This window comes from Octopus sinensis, linkage group LG1 (assembly GCF_006345805.1).
Source record: "Octopus sinensis linkage group LG1, ASM634580v1, whole genome shotgun sequence".
Lineage (NCBI taxonomy): Eukaryota > Metazoa > Mollusca > Cephalopoda > Octopoda > Octopodidae > Octopus > Octopus sinensis.
This window is the reverse complement of record NC_042997.1, coordinates 77,908,447-77,925,751: the sequence shown is the minus strand read 5'-3', so window position 1 is coordinate 77,925,751 and position 17,305 is coordinate 77,908,447. Positions and strand designations below refer to the sequence as shown.

The 17,305-nt window shown below is 36.5% G+C and overlaps 1 protein-coding gene and 1 long non-coding RNA gene across 4 annotated transcripts in view; one reads left to right on the top strand and one right to left on the bottom strand.

Moving 5' to 3' along the window:
- LOC115218570 (leucine-rich repeat-containing protein 45-like) overlaps positions 1-17,305 on the top strand; it is an 82,087-nt gene that overhangs the window by 22,227 nt on the left and 42,555 nt on the right. For all 3 annotated transcript variants that reach the window (XM_036502076.1, XM_036502067.1, XM_029788464.2), the window contains 3 exons: positions 6,738-6,796; positions 8,969-9,046; positions 10,808-10,943. In XM_036502076.1, the coding sequence (XP_036357969.1) occupies positions 6,738-6,796; positions 8,969-9,046; positions 10,808-10,943 (273 nt within the window). The remainder of the gene's footprint in view (positions 1-6,737; positions 6,797-8,968; positions 9,047-10,807; positions 10,944-17,305) is intronic.
- The window catches only part of LOC118762987, a 21,920-nt gene continuing 4,937 nt past the window's right edge, over positions 323-17,305 (bottom strand). The window contains exons 2-4 of the long non-coding RNA XR_004998742.1: positions 4,379-4,384; positions 4,010-4,014; positions 323-333 (exon numbers count right to left, since the gene is read on the bottom strand). This is a non-coding gene — a long non-coding RNA (uncharacterized LOC118762987). The remainder of the gene's footprint in view (positions 334-4,009; positions 4,015-4,378; positions 4,385-17,305) is intronic.

Genomic DNA, 17,305 nt, shown 5'->3' with positions numbered 1-17,305 from the left:
AGCAACAATAGTGATGTATTCATTTTTCCATGCTAATATAGGTTAGGCAGGACTGTAATATGATGCATTACCATTTCGCTATATTCTGTGCAATGGATCCTATCTATGGATTCCAACATTCTCAGGTCTCATCCTACTACTACAGGTATATTTCTCTGTCAGACAAGGTTCTTTAACTATAATGAAAGTGACTGGTAAATTGATAAAGAAAGAATTCTTCTTTTTCCAAATATATCCAGTCTGTTCTTTTAGTTGTTGATAGAATCAACATCAAGTTGTAAAATGCAAACTTCAACCAAATATACAGTGTGCAAAATTGTATTGTAGCATCAACTGTGTTAACATGATCAAGGCCAGTCATGTTAATGTTGTGAATGATATCCATGGATTGACCTCTCAAAATAAATACTTTGTTCACAAGGACACCAATCTCAAACTGATGAGAAGGTCTCATCTGGAATATTTCAACAGGTTATGGATGTGATGTTGGTGGACTGTTAGTTTGCAACTCCATACCTGGATGACATATTCATTAAAAGTAATTCGCATGATCAGCATGTTGAGCATATAAAAACTGTGTTTGAAAAAATAAGGGACTACTGGTTCACTCTGAGCAAGGAGAAATGTGAGTTCTTTTTGCCAAACATCAAATACTTAGGACAAATTATTGATAAAAATGGAAGACGTCCTGGCCTGTCGAGGGCAAATAACATTAAAGATATGCCTCCCCCACATAACATTGTGACATTACAAGCTTTCTTTGGGCTAGTAATTTACTATCAAAATTACATTCCTAACATGCATAAATTGAGAGTACCATTAAATGATTTACTGAAAAAAAGAAGTAAAATGGAATTAATTGGTAAAGTGTCAAAATGCATTCAAAGAGATAGAAAAAAAATACTAATTTCTAATTTGTCACTAGCCCATTTCAATCCTGAAACAGACATGGTTGTAGCTTCAGATGCTTCGGATTATGGAATAGAAGCAGTCTTGCTACACAAATATAAAGATGGAAATATGAAGCCAGTAGTTCATGCTTCACATTTGCTGTTAGCATCAGGGAAAAAGTATAGTCAGATAGAGAAGGAGGCTCTATTGATTATTTTTGTGGTAAAAAAATTTAACAATTTTCTACATGCTAGAAGTTTTTGGCTACAAACCAACCATCACCATCAATTTTTGGGTCAGAAAAGGAATTGTCTACCCATACAGCGAACCCACTACAATGCCAGAGTACAATATTGCTAAACTTAAATTTTATTTTGCAATATATTCTGTCAAAAAAAATTGGTCATGCGAACTGTTTACTGAGACTAATTTCTCAAAATGCAGAGCTGATGGCCTCATTGCGGTCAGGAAATAAAATAAAAAGTATTATGCGTAATTCACGAACTGCCAGTGAAAGCACATGATATAAAAATGAAATCCACAGAAGATAATTACATTTCAAGTATGAAAGAAATGTTGAAAAATAAGCAAAATAAAAATACAAATTGAAATAATTTTTCACTATGTGATGATGTTTTAATGTACACACAAGGAGTGGTAGTACCAACTGCTCTACAGAAACAAGTACTGCAGAAATTCCACAGTGGACTCCTGGGAATGAGGGGCTATGTATATTGGCCATCATTGGACTGGGACATTGAAAATATAGTAAAATCTTCTAGGGGGTGTGCACTAGCAGCTAAGGCACCACCAGTGAAATACCAATCATGGCTTGAGATGGATAGTTCATGTTCCAGGGTACATGTTGACTACGCTGGACTGGTGAATGGTGCATACTATCTAATTGTTGTTGATAGTGGTACAAAATGGACAGAGATATGCAGGTGCAATAAACCAAACACAAAGACAACAATAAAGTTCCTGTATGAATTATTTGCCTGATATGATGTTTCAGACATGTTAGTATCAAATAATGGAAAACAATTTACAGGTTGTGAATTCAAAACTTTCTACAAAATACATGCTATAAAGCATATTTTTACCTGGCTCTTCTACCCAAGGTCAAACAGGAAGTAGAAAAATTCATTGATACTGTCAAGCGAGTGTTAAAAAAAGCAAGGTATGACGTAGGAAATGACGAGGCTTTAACAAAATTCTTCGGGGTATATAGATTAATGCCCAATCCAAATATCAGTTTAGGAAAGTCTCCAGTAGAGGTAATGTTTGAGCAAAAAATAAAATTGATCTTCAATAAATTATTGCCGGGAAAAAAATATATTTAAAGGAAATATAGAAAAGGCAATAAAACATTTTGAAGTAGGAGATAAAGTCCATTTTAAAGTTTACAAAAATGGTAAAGAAGGCTGGTAGGATGGTTTTGTAACTAAAAGATTAGGAAACATGACGTATGTAATTAAAGGACAACATGGGAACATAAGAGACACCTAAACCAATTAAAGACAAGACATACTGAAAAACGAAAGAAAATACCAATGGAAGTCTGCTATGACATGTTTGAGGTGCCAGCACCAAAAGAGATTGAGCCTTGAAGAAGCAGCAGTCATCATCATCATCATCATTGTTTAATATCCGTTCTGCATGCTAGCATGGGTTGGACGGTTTGAACGGGAATCTGAGAAGCCAGAAGGCTGCACCAGGCTCCAGTCTGATCTGGCAGTGTTTCTAAAGCTGGATGCCCTTCCTAATGCCAACCACTCCGTGAGTGTAGTGGGTGCTTTTTACGTGCCACCAGCACAGGCGCCAGGCAAGGCTGGCAACGGCCACGATCAGATTGGTGCTTTTTACATGCCACTGGCACGGAAGCCAGTCAAGGTGGCGCTGGCATCAATCACGTTTGGATGGTGCTTTTTACATGCCACAGGCATGGAAGCCAGTCTAGGTGGTGCTGGTATCGACCACGTTCAGATGGTGCTTTTTACGTGCCACCGGCACGGAAGCCAGTCTAGGCGGTGCTGGCATCGGCCACGTTCGGATGGTGCTTTTTACGTGCCACCGGCACAGGGATCACAACTGCAGTTTCCATTGATTTTTGATGTTGATGTATTTGACTCAATGGATCTCTCCTCAAGTACAGAGTCGAAACTGTGTTTCTTTACTTGCTACCTGCACAGGAGTCAGTCCAGCGGCCCTGGCAACTGCCGGGTGCCAGTCATAGGATTGGTTCAATTTCGATTCCGATTTCACTTGCCTCAACAGGTCTTCACAAGCAGAGTTTAGTGTCTAATGAAGGGAGGTTGGCATGGGTGCCTGTCGTCAGATGAGGTTCGATTTCGACTTCGCTTGCCGCAACAGGTCTTCGTGTGTCCAAGGAAGGAAAGGCATGAATAAGTGGGCTGGCTACATCCCTAGCAAGGGACACGGGATGGACTCACTTGTCCTGCTAGGTCTTCTCACGCACAGCATATTTCCAAAGGTCTCGGTCACTAGTCATTGCCTCGGTGAGGCCTAAAGTTCGAAGGTCATGCTTCCCCACTTCGTCCCAGGTTTTCCTGGGTCTACCTCTTCCATGGGTTCCCTCAACTGCTAGGGATTGGTACTTTTTCACACACCTATCTTCATCCATTCTTGCCACATGACCATACCAGTGCAATCGTCTCTCTTGCACACCACAGCTGATGCTTCTTAGGCCCAACTATTCTCTCAAGGTACTTACAATCTGTCGAGTATGTACACTGACATTACACATCCATCGGAGCATACTGGCTTCATTCCTCGTGAGCTTACGCATGTCCTCAGCAGTCACGGCCCATGTTTCATTGCCATGTAGCATGGCTGTTCATACACATGCATCATACAGTCTGCCTTTTACTCTGAGCGAGAGGCCTTTAGTCACCAGCAGAGGTAAGAGCTCCCTGAACTTTGCCCAGACTATTCTTACTCTAGCAGTTACATTTTCAGCACACCCACCCCCGCTACTGACTTGGTCACCTAGGTAACAGAAGCTATCAACTACTTCTAGTTTTTTTCCCTGGAAAGTGACGGAAGTTGTTTACTGCAGATTTTCAATGTTTATTGCTCCTAAGCATCTGCCACATACAAAAACTATCTTCCCAGTTAGCCTTCCTTTGACATTGCTGCACCTCTTATGTGTCCATAGCTTACACTGGGTACATCTTATAGAGTTTCTACCTACACCTTTTCTACAGATCGAGCAGGGCCATCTACCTGAAGGCGTTTGTGGTTTGTCTACCTTCCTACTTATTAGGACTTTTGTTTTAGCTAGGTTGACTCTAAGGCCCTTCGATTCTAATCCTTCCTTCCACACCTGAAACTTCTCCTCCAGTTCTGATAGTGACTCAGCAATTAGAGCAAGGTCGTCAGCATAGAGGAGCTCCCAGGGGCATCCTGTCTTGAATTCCTCTGTAATTTCCTGGAGGACTATGATAAATAGGAGAGGGCTGAGGACTGAACCCTGGTGGACCCCAACCTCTACCTTGAATTCGTCAGTGTACATGTTGCCAACCCTTACCTTACTTACAGCGTCCCTGTACATGGCTTGCACAGCTCTCACTAACCATTCATCTATCCCTAGTTTCCTCATTGACCACCAGATAAGGGATCGGGGGACCCTGTCAAAGGCTTTCTCCATGTCAACGAAAGCCAAGTACAGGGGCTTATCTTTGCCTAGGTATTTCTCCTGCAATTGTCTCACCAGAAATATGGCACGAAACCACACTGCATCTCGTCCAAGTTGACTCTCTCCCTAACCTTCATTACCTGATCCAACAGCTTGATACCTCTGTAATTATTTGTATCTAGGACATTACCTTTACCTTTGTAGCAGTTGACTATTATGCTGCTACGCCAGTCATTGGGTATGACTCCTTCGTGTATCACCTGGTTAACTATATGGGTGACTAGGCTATAGCCGACACTGCCAGATATTTTGAGCATCTCTGCAGTAATTCCTGATGGGCCTGGGGCTTTCCCTGTCTTCATGCTTCCAATTGCCTTAACTACCAAAGAACTGTCAACTCGGATAGCTGGTCCCTCTGTTGGGTTGACATTCGGCAGACTCTCTTTATCCCATTCATTTTCTTTATTCAGCAACCTTTCATAGTGGCGTCTCCAAACCTCTCTCTTTGCATCCTCATTTAGTGCAAGTGAACCATCATCCATGCGAACACATTTCTCTCCTACCACATCACGATTCTCTCTCACACACTGTCTTGCAACACGAAATACCTCAAGTCTTTGGTCCTCACTGCGCAGAACATTGGCAAATTTTTTCTTATCTGCTTCCCCTCTGGCTAAATAAACCTGTCTCCTAGCTTCCCTTCTGGCAGTCTGATACAGTTCCCTGCTACCTCCGTTCTTCCAGTCCTTCCAAGCCTGTTTCTTTGTCTAATAGCCCTGTCAACCACATTGTTCCACCACCACGTTACCTTGGGTCGAGTGGGGACTTTGCACCAGCCACAGATCTGGTCAGTGGCTCTCAGCAGGTTGTCCCGTAGAAACCTCCAGTTGTCTTCCACATTATGTGATGCTATATCCCCTTCTATTTCATCAAAAGCTTCGAGTAATACGTTTCTAAATTTCTGCCCATTTGCAGGATCTTTAAGTTTCCAGACCCCTCTCCTCCAGGCTAGTCTTCTTCTGGGCATCCATTCAGCCCTGATCCTGGAGTCACTAACTACTAATCTATGTTGAGGAGTACATTCTTCACCTGGGAAGGTTTTGGTATTTATAAGCAGTCCTCTTTCCCTTTTTCTGGCAAGGATATAGTCAGTTTGGCTAGTGTGTCTGCCAGAATGGTAGGTGACTAGGTGACGGGCAGGTTTCCTGAAGTTGTATTGCAAATCATAAGATCATTTGCATCGCAAGAAAAACGTAAACAGACTGTATACTTAGAAATAATCCTTTCTACTGGAGGCACAAGGTCTCGAATTTGTGGGGAGGGGACTAGTTGATCACATCGACCCCAGTGTCTCACTGGTACTTAATTTATCAACCCTGAAAGGATGGAAGGCAAAATCGACCTCAGCGGAACTTGAACTCAGAACATAGCAGACGGAAAAATGCCAAGCATTTCGCCTGATGCACTAACAAATCTGCCAGCACACCGCCTTAGAAATAACACTTAGAAATGATGCCAAAATGAAAAAGATATTAAATTTGCAAAAAAAATTAAAGAAGGCGAGGTGCTGGAAAAAGGAAAAATAAAATAAAATTCCCTTCTTATGGAAGTCAAAATCTCAAAGGGGGAGATGTTGTGATGAGAGTCACGATGCCCCCTTGCAAGAAATACATTGGAACAAGTAATTATAAATAGTAGCTGTAAGAGTGAAGTTTGTGTGTGTAGTGAGTTCCCTGAAAATATTGTTGGAGTGTTACATTGTTAATATGGCTATATTGTTATTTTGTCTATTGTTACATCTAAACCATCTGTCACAATATCATGTCGGTACCACAACATTGGAGATGGAAGATACAACAATTACATAAGCAGACAATCTACTATAATGCAATATATTGTTTAATATTTCATTTTATATAAAGATAAATTGATCTATATAATAAAAATAATAATTTTCAAAATGATAAAGCTTTATTACATTAAGTTTTTTCCTTAATAAAATTGAGTGGAAAAACATTGCCCTAATATCATGTATTATAGACGTCCCTAATTTTTATTTTGGTGAATGTATTATATGTAGAATTGTGCAGTACTATTTTTCCCTTTGGAGTTTATTTTTCATTGTTGAAATGAACTATTGGTGGAATCTGGCTTAATCCATCCTTATATAGCCATTATTTTTATACAGGTATTAAATTTGATGGACAAATTATCCTGCACACAAGGATACTTAAATCATGAAAAAAGGTAATTCAACTTGTTTTTTTTTTCTCATTTCTTTCTCTTTTTCTTCCCCACCTCCCTTGCTAACTTCTGATCTAGAGATTTTTAACAAAAAGTAACTGCTTATAACCTTTGGACTATAATAATTCTTTCAAATTCTGATACAAGGCCAGCAATTTTTAAGGGACAGGGCTTCTTGATTACATCAATGCCAATATTTCACTGGTACTTTAGTTTATTGGTTTCAAGTTTTTGGCACAAGGCCAGCAAAGTTTGGTGGAGGGCCTAATTGATTACATTGCCCCCAGTGCTTGACTGGTACTTATTTTATTGACCCTGAAATGATGAAAGGTAAAGTCAGCCTCAGCAGAATTTGAACTGCTGCTAAGCCTTTTGCTCAGCATGTTAACAATTCTACCAGCTTACCACCTTAAGTACTTTACTTTATTGATCTTGAAAGGATGGAAGACAAAGTTAACCTCAGCAGGATAGCAAATTCTAGTTTTCAAGTTATCAAGTGATGGAAGTAACAAATTTATATTCAAACGTTAGGCGGATTGATACGTTAAAAAATTTTATCAGGTATATATAGGTTTCAAATTTTGGCACAAGACCAGTAATTTTGAAGGAAGGGGTTAGTCATTTACACTGACCCTCGTGCTCAATTGGTACATATTTAATTGACCTTGAAAGTATAAAAGGCAAAGTCGACTTTGATAAAATTTGAACTGGGAACATAGATAGTCGAACGAAATGCTGCTAAGCATTTTGCCCAGCTTGCTAATGATTCTGCCAGCCCACCACCTTCTTTATCAGGTATATATTATAGCATTGATGATAGAATGTAACCTATAAGCCATCTAACTGACAGGTTGGTCAGCTTCTAATTCAGCCAGCTACAATTCTCTGGTTTAGGTTTTAATTCAAATTAATCTTATATACATTTAAAGCTGATAAAACTAGATAAGTAACCAAAAACTAAATTATACAGTGTTTAATTTGTACTTCCTCCCATAAATATTTAATTCATTATTTCAGAGTCAGAAATGAGTATAAAAGTGCAATTATGGTAGTAACTATGCAAATATCTAAAAGTTTTTGTGAACCAATGTCAGTGTAGAATAGTTTGCAAAGAAATGACAGATTAACCCTTTTGCATTCAGATTACTCTGTGAAATTTAATACTGTAGCTTTGTGATTTTGTTGATGCGATTGTTTATTTTCAGAATGACAGTGTAAGGTAGATTATAAGAGGCCATATCTTGACAGTTTGAACAGGAAACAAGTAGAATATTAGGGCTAGATACAGCCAGTTTAAATGCTAAAGCCTATTCAGGAGGGAAGTTGTTGTTCAACTCTTTAAAATTTGAATAAACTTCAACATATTGTTAACTCTTTTGTTACCATATTTCTGTTGAGATGTTTTGTGTTTCTTTCAGTTAATTTTAAATATAACAAGGAAGTTAGTAAAATAACTTAGTTGTAATTAAGCTAGTATTAGGATCATAAATTGTGACTAAGGTTTGGTGGAAGATTTTAATTCAGAACTTTTGAAAACAAGTCATTTGTACTACAGAGCCAGAGGCGGTTTCAGGTGGGTGGTGTCAAAAGGATTTAAACTTCGTAGTAATGGTGATGATCAAAAGAAAATATATAATTTGGAGTATTGATATGGTGATATGTAATTTGTTTCAACTAAATTGTCTTTTGGGTTTCTTGACAGTAAGATACATCAGATTTAGAATAAGACAAAAACCTAGTCAAATGCTTCATGTATTCAGAAGAATCCAATTTCCAAAGTAAGAATTATTGTCATTGTCAGAGTGATTATTTATATAGCAGCAGTTTAATGTTTCCCTGTTTGACAAAGATATTGTTGTCAGAATTCCTGGAGAAAATTTAGAAAAATAAATGGAGACCAAAAACTAATTAAAAAATAATAACTGATAAGATATTTTACTTAACCAGTGACTTAGGTTGATCAAGGTAAATACGCAATTAAAACTTTCCATCTCTAATTTTTTTTTTTTTTTCAATTTACTCAATTTTTGTAGCAAGGTTTTCATATATTCCTGAAGAAAGATTGAGTGAGCTGAATTATTTATATAAAAAATAAAGTATAAAACAGAAAAAAAAGGAAAAAATATACATGAATAAGAGTGAATGTCCCGATTGTTACCTTTTAATTGTTTTCAGGAATTCAGGCCATCAGTTAATGCAACTGAAGGAAACGCTCAAAGAAAAAAATCAAGCATTTAATGAACTCTTCTCTAAGTAAGTTACCATTTGGATGTTTTTATTTATTTATTTAGGAAACAAGGGAAGTAACTTTAGGTATACTATGAAATCAAAAGTAACCTACCCTTCTTTTAAATTTTCCGTTTGCATTTGTAAATAAATCGAGTTATATTTCTGTTAGAGTTTGAGTTGATAATTACATTTGTAAGTCAAACTTTCTATGAACTTGAAAAACTTCTCGACACTATAACAGTAAAGCTTTCGGATCTTTTCCTTTTGAACGGCACTTTTCAACACAATATCTAGTTAACTAAACACTTTTAAACTTCGTATACTGGTAGAATGTGTCAAAATAAAACATTTTTTTGTCTTGGCTTTCTTGAGAAAATTATAATTTGTAAGTTTAACGTAGTTTAATTTTTCGAATTTTAACCAATCAATTGCCTCTAGTGAGCTAAAATCATGTGCTGCGTCTAAAACTGAGACAACATCCTGTCACTAACCCTCACCCTCACCCTAAATTTTAGCCTTTCGTTTTTTTTTTGTTAAATTAATTTAAGAATAACAATTAAGAAAAAAAAATGAAAGGCTAAAACGAAAGCAATGGAAAATAATTTAAACAATTAACAAACAAAATAATTCTATAATTTTATACACACGCTTTCCGTACGTATACATAACGAAAGGCTAAAACGAAGGCAAAAACTCAAAACAAAAACAAAACGAATAATTTTAGATACACACGTAACAATTAAGAAAAAAAAAACCCTGAAAGGCCAAAATTTAAGGTTAGGGTGAGGGTTAGGGTTAGTGACAGGATGTTTTCTCAGTTTTAGACGCAGCAAATGATTTTAGCTCATTAGAGGCGATTCATTGGTTAAAATTCGAAAAATTAAACTACATTAAACAAACGAATTAAAATTTTCTCAAGAAAGCCAAGACAAAAAAATGTTTTATTTTGACACATTCTACCAGTATGCGAAGTTTAAAAGTGTTTAGTTAACTAGAAATTGTGTTGAAAAGTGCTGTTCAAAAGGAAAAGAACCAAGCTTTCTTTTTAAATTTAATTTTTATTTCACTTGTTTATTTATTGAAATGTCTTATTTCTATACATTTAGAGCCAACAAGATCACTTGGGCAATAGCACTCCCTTAGACACATTGTCAGCTATTAGTTTGGTGGCAATTATGAAAGGGGGACTATAGAGCATGCTGGCTATTTAGAGGAACTGTCATTTTTCTTACAAATAAAATATATAAACCAGGTGCAATACTTTTATTTTGAACACATTTTCAAACGATTTAAAAAAAAATCAAAATATGGACATTGAATCAATACGGCTACAGAGGAAGCCTCTGCATGGCTCCTTAACCCACTTGAAATCACGTCATATTTCACTCATATTACACCCATTTTTTTTTTTTAAGGGAGGGTACCTATGAAAAAGGAAAGACAGAATTGTTATGGCGGAAACAACTTTGAGCATAGGTTTGTTTCATCAAGATTAACCTGGAGTTAAATGGCAATGACTTTAAGGCTGCTATTTCTACTTGCATTTCCCAGTTAATAAATATGATAGAAAGTTAAGTAAGGCATTTGCTTACGCTATTCACTGAACAAAAAGAACAAGAGCATTCAAATTTATCTTTTTGAAGCTATTACTCTGTTAACATTAATTATGCATTACATTTGTGTGTATTACTACATTTTTGGTTATTGTTGAGAGTGATTTTCTTGTATTTTTACATTCAAATATAAATGCAATTCTCTATAAATTTTTCAAAAATTGTTTTAAAGGTTTACTGAAACAGATACACAGTTAACTCTTATGAAAGAGAAGTCTTCCAGTCAAGAAGAATGTATAAAGAAGTTACAGGAACAACTTTCTGGCTTGAAAGCTCAATTTCAAAAAGAATTACATCAAGAAAGAGAAGTAAGTGTTGGTGTTACACTTTTATTTATGGCCCTATAAAATTCATCTAGAATTCATCAAAAGATTGACAGATAGTAGATTGTCAACAGTGTTGTATTATAATCCTGGAAAAACACTTGTGAATGAGAGAAACATTCTATGATGGTTCAACTTGCTACAAATAACAAACTAATCCCCTTTTGATCACAAACTTTCACCTTAAAAAAGGACTCATGAGATAATGTAATCCTTCATACTCCTAGCAGGAATGAACACAAATGGAATTCATTTCAATAATGTAAGTCTCTTTTTTTTCTTTTTTTTTTTTGTAGTTTCAGCTCAGAGCTGTGGCCATGCTGGGGTACCACCATTTTGCTACACTGTTTTTTTATTTGATGAATAAATGAGTTTGATATCACTACCCTCATTTGCACCTCTGGGACTCTTGACAGAAAGAGGTCTACTTTTGATTTGCAAACACCTACATCCACTTTGTATAGATCCCGCAGGCTCTTTGAGAGAATATTAAAAAGATGTGGGCCCCAGGCTGTTGCAGTAACTGGTCCTGAAGCGCAATGGCATTGTTGGGATCTATGGCACTTTGCAGTGTCAACTCATTCTGGCATTGGTGTAGCTTTCAATGCCAAAATTTGGCACAATTCCTTCCAGGATCTTCCAGATGTATGTTACTGCATACTTCTCCTGCCTTTGCTCCAGGGAGTAAAATCTTAGCTGTTTCAAGCCTGGAAACTTGATCTAAATAAACTTTGAATTAAGAAACAACAGCAATTCTTAATATTCCACTTGCAAATTATCTCATGGATCTGGCTTAACCCTTTTGTTACCAAACTGCCGAAAGCCGCCCGAAAAATTTTTGGTTAATGTGACCAAACCGACCAAACCCGCCCGTATTTACCTATTCATATTTAAATGAGAATATCAGAGCAAATCTCTTTAGTACATTCGTGAAAACACGTATTATACTTCATAAACAGTTCAACTACAGTTTTGTACAACAATCGAAGTGTAATTTTAATTCCGTGAATTTTGGGAGATTTTTTTCCGAAATTTGTTCCTATTGTGTTTTCAAAATTTGTAATTCTGACAAAAAATGGATACGAATTTCATTATATCAAGCAGCGAGTCAGAATTCGAAGGATTTTCTACTGAAGACCTTCATAAATCTAGCTCTATGACTGAAAAAAAAAAGCACGTGGTATTTGATAATGAATCTGATGTTTCATTTTCCGAAAGTGAAAACAGTGAATCCGAGAGCTCCGACAGCGATAAAGAAAATGAATTGGCACCTGAATGGAGTGAAAATTTAAAAACTGTTTCTTTCTGTGATTTTTCTGAAGAAACTGGACCAAGCCACAGACTTTCCCAGGAGAGTAAAGCCTTAGACTATTTCTTTTTACTTTTTCGAATGAGCCTTTTTGAAATCATTACGGCAGAAACGAACCGTTACGCTAAATGTAAACAAAGCGAAAGAAAGGATAGTTAGTGGTTTCCCACAACCTTAAATGAAATTAAGACTATTTTGCCAGAAATATTATTATGGGTATCAGAAAGTTACCCAGAATAACAAATTCTATCGTAAAATTTTGTTGTATACCCAATTGAATATTAGCTAATAACCATTTTCTATAGCGATGTTTGAACAAAATTTTAATAATTTTATATTTTGTTGAATTTACCTGTATCTACCTGCAATTAGAGTCACTTTGTGACAAAAATTATAGTATAGAATTGGTTGAGAATATTTCATTAAATTATCTTCCAAAAATCACATTAATATATTGATAAATAAAAAAGTTATAGTTGTTTAATGAAACCAGACTAAATTTATGATTATGTTAGAAATTAATTGAAACACATAAGGGGTGTATTTTGGTCAGAAATATAGTAACGAAAGGCTTAAAGGTCTTTTCTAGCCTGACTGTAAGTCCAAAACTTCAATAGGTTTTCAGTGTATTTCAAACCAATGGCTTACAGAACTCACCTCATTTTTAGAAAATTAGTCAGAAAAATCTTAAATTTTGTAAATGTATATTCCTATAAGATACCATAATTTGGAAGTATATATTTATTTCCAGGCAAGTAATACTTTTATTTTGATATATTATCTGTTCTTAACTCAACTCATCAAGTTTCTTGAGGACATTACCCAAATCACTGATTGCGGATCCTGGGTGGATGTTGTTTACCTGGACTTTGCTAAGGCTTTTAACTCTGTGCCACACAAAAGACTTATGGTGAAGCTCTCTGCATTGGGCGTAAGAGACGAACTCTATAACTGGTTGAAGTCCTTTATTTTTGACCAAAAAGAGGTTGTCACAGTTCTAGGACAGCACTCTTCACCCTATGAGATGACATCTGGTGTACCAGAGGGATCTGTTCTTGGCCCCCTTTTATTTGTTGCATATGTTAATGACATAGATGCCAACTTAAAGAATGCCACAGTACTGAAATATGCAGATGACATCAAGCTGTACCTCGAAATAAAGAGGTCAGATCCTGTATACTATAGATCTCTATTGCAAGCAGACCTGGACACAATGCAGCAGTGGATCATGGACTGGCAACTCAAGCTGGCTGTGGACAAATGTACCACCATGCATTTTGGGAGGAGAAACCCAGCGTCCATACTCCCTCCACAACACTAATCTCAAAAAGTCTTCATGTGAACGTGACCTGGGTGTTATTGTCGACAGTGATTTGCGTTGGACAAAACACATCGCTAAAATTGTCAAGAAGGTTGAGAGTGTCTTGGCATCACTCACCAAATCCTTTGTGAGCCGCTCTCCGACTATCTATCTGCGGCTTTATATAGCTATGGTAAGACCTCACCTGGAATTTGCATCACCGGTCTGGAACCCGTATCTTGCCCAGGATATCAATCGTCTGGAAGCCGTTCAGCGACGTGCAACCAAAAGAATACCCTCCATCAAGCATTTGCCATATTCTGAACGCCTTACTTCCCTGGGCATGGACACATTGAAACTCTGACGTCTGGCAGCTGACTTGGCAGACACCCATAAAATTATCAACCATAACTCTGAGCACCTTTTCAAACTCCACCTGTCTAACACCCATGGACATATTTACAAAGTCAGAAAACAGCACAGCTCCCATGACTTTAGGAAACAGTTTTTCATGCTGAGAGTTGCTGAAGCATGGAACAAACTGCCGGCATCAGTTGTTAGTTGTCGGATCACTGCATCCTTCAAAACTTCCATGCTTTCTGAGATTCGCCAACACTATATCTGATTTTCTCCCCTCCATACACACACAAGCATGTATCTGACTCATACTTTGTTCGCTTTCCAGACATTTGTACATTACTGCATATACTCTATACGCACTTTCTGACAAGTTGTGGTGCACCTGAGCACTGTATACAATAATTTCATTATTATTATTATATTAAGATCATACTTGTGAAAATTTCTTCAGTTTTTACAGAAAAGAAAAAAAAAGTGTTTATATGATATAATGATGAAATTATTGTGTACCATGCTCAGGTGCACCACAACTTGTCAGAAAGTGTGTATAAAGTAGATGCAATAATGTACAAATGTCTGGAAAGCGAACAGTGTATGAGTCAGATACATGCTTGCACATGTATGGAGGGGAGAAAATAAGGTGTAGTGTTGGCGAATCTCAGGAAGCATGGAAGTTTTGAAGGATGCAGTGCTCCGACAACTAACAACTGATGCTGGCAGTTTGTTCCATGCTTCAGCAACTCTTAGCATGAAAAAATGTTTCCGAAAGTCATGGGAGCTGTGCTGTTTTCTGACTTTGTAAATATGTCCACGGGTGTTAGACAGGTGGAGTTTGAAAAGGTGCTCAGAGTTATTGTTTGTAAGATGGTTAATAATTTTATGGGTGTCTGCCAAGTCAGTTGCCAGATGCCGGAGTTTCAATGTGTCCATGCCCAAGCTTTTACACTATCTATATTTATGATGTGAGTATATGCACATATATTTACATGTTTATGAATATATACTCATATATTTTATGAAGCTTGACATTATATATTCAATACTAATGGGCATTTTGTTATTTATCTTAGTCTTGTTTATCTTTTCTTTCAGTTTTAATATGTTATTTATTCTAATCTTCTCTGCTGTTACTTTATATTTTGGTCAAGGACATGATGTGTTAAATGTAATTAGGTTTTTCAAGTATAGTATTTGGTCTTGGAAACCTGTTTTAACCACATATGAACAACTCTCAGTCTTGACCAATGAAACCCACTAACTTGTGTAATTAAAGGATACTAACTTGTGTAATTAAAGGATTTTATTTACAGTTTTATCAAGATTAGTATCATAGAGTATATAAAAAAGTGATCAGGTTTTTTTTTGATTATGAAATAAATTATGCACAAGATAATGTTTATGAAAGAGTAAGATAGAAACAGTAACATTGGTTTATACAGAGAGACATAGATAGAGGCTAAGCTAATAGTAGAAGTAAGAGTTATTAAGTAAAAGAAACAGACAGAAAATATAGCTGTTAGTATGTGAATGTAAGGCAAGTTAGTAAAGTGAACTCTCTGTTATCTAATACTCTACCAACTTCATGCATACTTTCTATTTGTCTATAAATAACTAGAATTGTGGCAGTGAACAATTGGCAGTCTTTGATCCTGTATCAACTTCTAAAATATACCAGAATGATATTTGTCAATTTCTGTTTCATACCAGAAGCAAAAAACAAAACTAACGTAGGCTTTTCAGATTGTGAGATTACATACAACTATGTTTACATCACCATTTTCATCATTCAACATCTGTTTTCCATACTGGCCTTGGTTGGATAGTTTGACTGGAGCTGGCAAGTTAGAAGAATGCACCAAGCTCAACTGTCTGCTTTGGTACAATTTCTACAGCTGGATGCCTTTCTTAATGCCAACCATTTCACAGAGTATTCTGGGTGTTCTTTATTGGAACAGCACAGATGAGGTCAGTAAGTAATTTACAAGACCCCTCAACCGAGAGAGGGAGTGGTGTGGGGGGAGAATGGCTTTGTGCCAGGTGGTGAAAGGTGAAACTATGATAGAAGAACAGAAAAAGGTATCATGCTATAAGGGTAATACATGGTCATCTCAGAGGAAGAGAGAGAGAGGCAGGGGTAACTTTGTATTGCCTCTACAGCAATAAATATACATGTGCATAATCACTATGTCTAACATTCAGTGATCTATAGAAGGCTTTTAACAAGCTACCACTTCTGTAGTCTAATGGTCACTATGAAAACTTAGTGTAGATAACTGGCTTGTGACAGCTGGGTAAGCTATGTAGAGAAGTGATGTCAGGAAGGTGAAAGCTAATAGCATGCAAAATAGGTGTCCATCAAGGGTCAATTCTGAATGCCCTTTTATTTTAGTTTTCATGGGTCATTATAGAAGTTTAAGACTGGTGTCTCTGGAAAATTCTGCATACCTATGACCTTGTATCCTGGTTCAAAAAAGATAAGAATATTTCATTCATGTATTCACAGGAATATCATAACAAAAGCACTTATGAAATTAATTCCTTCAAACACTCAGAAGGCTCCCTAAATGTAGTTGACAGCATCTATTACCAGCAGCTAGGACAAGAATATAGGATGGATTAAATTTTGGGAGCTGGCAATGTAGGGATCCTCTCTCCAAATGAAGTCATAAATATGCAAAGTGCAATATTGCATGGTAGAGAAACAGGAGTGTAACATGGGCTCTGAATGCATAGGATGTGAGAAGGCTGTAAAGAAATTAGGCATGCATGCTCTACAGGATATATAATGTTAGTGTACAAGAATGACAGCACAGAATAAACTGTGAGAAAAGCTAAATATAAGAGGAATCAGTTGTGTGCAAGAATTAAAACTGTGAGGGTATGAATATGGAAGATGATAATTGGGTAAATAAGTGTCAGATGATATAAATGAAAGTAAATGGTGGAAGTGGAAAACTGAGGAAGACATGGGGAGAAGTGGTGAAATCTGATATCAAGATATTTAACCTCACAAAGATGACAGTGGACTGCAACAAAGAACAAGATGCTGTGCTGGAGCAGATCCATCTAACCTATGCAAGCATGGAGAAAATGGATGATAGAAAAGTTCACCCACACACACAATTATAAATATGCTTACATAAATATTAATTATTGTATACATAATTAGTTGGTTAGTTGGTTGGTTATATTTATATAGAAATATTGAACAGTTGCTATCCCAAAGAATTCTATGTCTAGTATATTTCTTTTATTTATCTGTTGTTTATTTGTAAACTAAGTCTCTGAATGAATTTCTTACTTGAATATATCAATACTATATATATTAAGTTCATGCTTTGTATTTAAACTATTACAATAGTTTAGTGTTTTACATCT